Source organism: Teleopsis dalmanni, chromosome 2 (assembly GCF_002237135.1).
Source record: "Teleopsis dalmanni isolate 2A chromosome 2, ASM223713v2, whole genome shotgun sequence".
Classification (NCBI taxonomy): Eukaryota; Metazoa; Arthropoda; class Insecta; order Diptera; family Diopsidae; genus Teleopsis; species Teleopsis dalmanni.
This window is the reverse complement of record NC_051847.1, coordinates 46292400-46297810: the sequence shown is the minus strand read 5'-3', so window position 1 is coordinate 46297810 and position 5411 is coordinate 46292400. Positions and strand designations below refer to the sequence as shown.

Here is a 5411-nt window from a genome sequence, read left to right as displayed (position 1 = left end):
TGTAAATTGTGCAAAAGTGAAATTGTGAACTGATTATAATCTGGTTATAATAGTGAGGAAGGTTAACAAATGTTGAAAAAAATAAATACAATTTTAAATTAAAATTGCAAATTTTTACTTCATTATATTTAATTTTTGATTAATTTTAACTTAATGTAAAATATCAGAATAAATTAATTAGTGATAAATGCAGTTGGTGACAATCAAATATATTTAATTTGCTTTATTGGATAATACTGAATTAATTGATTCAATTTATATTAAATCTTATTTTCCATAAGCTAATAATAGCAACTCCGATTGACAAATCGGCCCACACCAAGCACACCTGTTTGAAAAATGATTTTTTAGTCAGCTTTTTTAAACAAATTTTTTCACTACGCTAGATATCGATATAGTTAGTGCTGTTATATACTTAGATAGAAATATCTAGATAGTCTATTTAGGTGCATATTGTTATAAATTATATCTTATGACGTTTTCGATTGGATTTCATGTAGATTTACACTCGATCTGGCACAACTATAATAAATAAATAAGTCGAATTAAATTATACTTTATCTATCAAGTCATATAAAACAGCTGTTAATGTCAGGGTAATCTTGCTACTTTAGCAAAATATCTAAAGCATTATAAATTAAACTCAAGTGTTAAACATTTTACTCGAGATTCATCAATCGAACATAAAAATTGCACTAAAAATGAATCCCGATTAAAAACGTTAATCCAGATTAAGCAATCAAAATCTGCATTATATGGGGGTACATTTCATTTCATGTATCATTTTTCTGTATAATATATTTAATATATATATAATTATATACACTGTATGTGTTACTTAAATACTCTATATAAAAACTTTAGTAGTATAATTAGTAACATAATAGTTTTTGTAAGATGTTTATGACATCTACATGTATCCATATACAAAAATTCTATATATTTATCACTTTTGGATAGGAATATTCCGATACTAAGTATAAAAAAATATTAAAAAGTTTTAATCATGTTTCTAAGTGGATATATAATTTCTCGAACAAATTTTGCTCCAATAAGTACAAAATAAAAATACTATTCTACTTAAAAGTCAAATCTAATCCACACCTACTGAGAGGATTGCAGTATTGGTGAACAAATTCTTAATCCAAGAAGAATTAGATTAAACAGCGAGTGATTTGAGAAGTAACTAGCGTTACGGGATAAAAATATATAATTTTGACATTGTAGAAAATATAATAAATATATGCTATAAGCTATTTAATAACTTATAAATAAAAATATAAAAATCTATTTAATAACAGATTTATGTTATAGATATAATGCTTAAATGCTGAAATATATATGCTTAAAAATAAATGTACCTATATCTATTATACATAAATATGCAATAGATAAGTTGCATATATGTAAATATATATACTATATCTTTTGTTATATATGAAAATTTTATATATTTTATAAAAAAGTTATATTACATATTTTATAAATTATATATAAATACTAGATAACCCGACAAACGTTGTATTGTCTTATAAATTATTTCTAGTTTCTAGATAAATTCTAGTGTAGACAAAAACAATATTATTTTTAAGTTATTATAGTTTATTTATTAAATTATTAATTTAAAATCAATAGATTTGTATGATACCAAGTTCCCTGGCAACAACTGTTGTATCTTCAAACTTTTAATTGTCGTTGATGACTGTAAAAATCAATAATTGTAATAGGCCAGTTAATCTAAACCAACACGTCGAAGATAAAGCCCTCAGTGTGTCTTGGATTAACTGTAATAGCGTTCGGATTTAATAAATTGCAGGACATGCATCAACTGGTGAAACTTGCTTGCGGGGCATCCATTTTTTTGTTTGAGCCCAAGTGAAATAGCGTGGTACTTGTGAATAGAGTAATGTTCTTGCAAAGGCACCAAAATCATCCGTACTATTACACAATTAAAAAAATGCAGTGAGTGTAGATTTAGGTGGATTTGTACTACGATCAATCACTGTCTCGTTCGTGAAAAATACACGCTTACCGTTTTCAAGATGGACGGCTAACTGAACAGCTGCTGGATCCCGTTCATGAATTAGAAAACCGAAGATACGCCAAGCAGCTTCATTGGAGCTGATGTACCGACCAATTTGGTAGAGCGTAATTTCACCGTGTTTGTTTATTGGCATTTACATTAGTATTTTCTACTCTAAACACAGCCATATCACTGCCTTTATAGACATACTTGTAAATATATTTGATGCTCTTCACAGAACTGCAAAACTCAACATTAATATGAACATTGTATGTCTTGCTTAGCAGAGGCGAATACGGCACCACCCGCCATTGTCCCCTATTATCGGGATTTCTTCGACGATATATTGGATATCCGTCGGTATTTGTTATAGTATCATTAGTGAAATCCTTAGAAAAATTTTTAGTACATTTTCCATCTGCCATGCAAGGCGAAGACGAAGAAATGAAGTTAAGAAAAAATTTTTCTTTTTCAAAAATATAAACAAAATTTATGTCAAAAAAATAAAAAATTTTTTGTTAAAGCAATAAGGATATTTTTGCTGGGTAGGGACTCCCTAATCACTTTAGCGGTATGAAAAATAGATAGTAGCCGATTCTCATACCAATCTAATAGAAAATTGAACGCGTTTGAATTAATTTGGCTTGTCTGTGAGAATCATTGGAATTCGTGGCAATAAATCTTTTTCGTTTCGGACCTTGCCATTCAAAATGGTGGCTTCGATAATGTTTTTCATCAATTTTTTAATTACCAATCGCGTACTATTGCATAGCAGTGGTGGGTTCAAATTCCGAAGTAAAATAATCGGTGATCCAACTTTCAGTCGTAAAATGTGTGGTGGTATGCCTGGCAAATCCAGTGAGTTTAAAAACTCTGCTGGATAGTTTACAACTTCGTTGGTATTACAAACTGTATCGATCAATTTGTATGATATTAAGTCGCCTGGCAATGTCTGTTTTATCTTGAAGTTTAATTCATCAACGTCCACATTTTTTTTTCCTGCTAATGACTCTTTCTGCCAGCCACCCATGATTTATGTATTGTATGTGTACATCTGGAAATACGCGGTCAATGAGAGCATTTTGAGAATCAACGATAGTGCAGAAATTAGGGGGCAGTTTTATGAATTCAGTATTTTCATAGACAACAACTTTTCATATCATAGCAAGTTTTCTTTTTCAAAAATATAAAAAAATTTATGTCAAAAAAATAAAAAATTTCTGTTAAAGCAATAAAGATATATTTGCTGGATAGGGACACCCTAATCACTTTAACGGTATGAAAAATAGATAGTAGCCGATTCTCAGACCTACTGAATACGCATATAAAATTTGGTAAAAATCGGTAAAGCCGTTTCGGAGGAGTACGGTAACTAACATTTTGACAATGTTAATTTTATATATAAGATATAATCTATATATAAAATTAACATTGTCAAAATGTTAGTTACCGTACTCCTCCGAAACGGCTTTACCGATTTTTACCAAATTTTATATGCGTATTCAGTAGGTTTGAGAATCGGCTACTATCTATTTTTCATACCGCTAAAGTGATTAGGGTGTCCCTATCCAGCAAAAATATCTTTATTGCTTTAACAAAAATTTTTTTATTTTTTTGACATAAATTTTTTTATATTTTTGAAAAAGAAAACTTGCTATGATATGAAAAGTTGTTGTCTATGAAAATACTGAATTCATAAAACTGCCCCCTAATTTCTGCACTATCGTTAATTCCCAAAATGCTCTCATTGACCGCGTATTTCCAGATGTACACATACAATACAATAGTACAATAATACGCGATTGGTAATTAAAAAATTGATGAAAAACATTATCGAAGCCACCATTTTGAATGGCAAGTTCCGAAACGAAAAAGTTTTATTGCCACGAATTCCAATGATTCTCACAGACATGCCAATTTAATTCAAACGCGTTCAATTTCCTATTAGATTGGCATTTGCAAAGACCATCAATAAGTCGCAAGGCCAAACGATGTCTGTTTGCGGTCTTATAAATAAAATTTCCATGTCACAATGTTAGTTACCGTACTCCTCCGAAACGGCTTTACCGATTTTTACCAAATTTTATATGCGTATTCAGTAGGTCTGAGAATCGGCTACTATCTATTTTTCATACCGCTAAAGTGATTAGGGAGTCCCTACCCAGTAAAAATATCCTTAGTGCTTAACAAAAAATTTTTTATTTTTTTGACATAAATTTTGTTTATATTTTTGAAAAAGAAAAATTTTTTCTTAATATTTTATGTAACTACGCCAACAAGTACATCGAGCATTTACATCGACTTCGTTCTTCGTCTTCGGCTTGCATGGCAGATGGAAAATGTACTAAAAATTTTTCTAAAGATTTCACTAATGATACTATAACAAATACCGACGGATATCCAATATATCGTCGAAGAAATCCCGATAATGGGGGACAATGGCGGGTGGTAACGTATTCGCCTCTGCTAAGCAAGACATACAATGCTTATATTAATGTTGAGTTTTGCAGTTCTGTGAAGAGCATCAAATATATAAGTATGTCCATAAAGGCGGTGGTATGGCTGTGTTTAGAGTAGAAAATACTAATGTAAATGCTCCTCCAATGAACAAAAACGGTGAAATTACGCTCTACCAAATTGGTCGGTACATCACCTCCAATGAAGCTGCTTGGCGTATCTTCGGCTTTCTAATTCATGAACGGGATCCAGCAGCTGTTCAGGTAGCCGTCCATCTTGAAAATGGTCAGCGTGTATTTTTCACGAACGAGACAGTGATTGATCGTGGTACAAATCCACCTAAATCTGCACTCACTGCATTTTTTGAATTGTTTAATAGTACGGATGATTTTGGTGCCTTTGCAAAAACATTACTCTATTCACAAGTACCACGCTATTTCACATGGCCTTAAACAAAAAAATGGATGCCCCGCAAGCAAGTTTCACCAGTTGATGCATGTCTCAATTTATTTAAATCAAACGCTTATTTATAGTTAATCCAAGACACACTGAGTACTTTTATCTTCGACTGTTGTTGGTTAATGTTACTGGCCCATTATCATTATTATTATTTACAGTCAATCCAAGACAATTTAAATTTGAAGATACAACAGTTGTTGCCAGGGAACTTGGTATCATAAAATCTATTGATTTTAAATTAATAATTTAATAAATAAACTATAATAACTTAAAAATAATATTGTTTGGCGTTTGTTATTTTTATTATCCTTTTCGTTCATAGCGCTCCATGCCTATTTCATGCATATACCACATACTTACACACTTATAATAAGTAAGTTACTTTTTGTCTACACTAGAATTTATCTAGAAACTAGAAATAATTTATAAGGCAAAACAGCGTTTGTCGGGTTATCTAGTATATATATATATA

The 5411-nt window shown here is 30.6% G+C and overlaps 1 protein-coding gene across 1 annotated transcript in view; it reads right to left on the bottom strand.

Annotated features, from left to right (window-relative positions):
* Positions 1-502: 502 nt before the first annotated feature.
* LOC119674460 (ubiquitin) overlaps positions 503-5411 on the bottom strand; it is a 9132-nt gene continuing 4223 nt past the window's right edge. Inside the window, exon 4 of the mRNA XM_038085599.1 lies at positions 503-522. Within this exon, the coding sequence (XP_037941527.1) occupies positions 503-522 (20 nt within the window). The remainder of the gene's footprint in view (positions 523-5411) is intronic.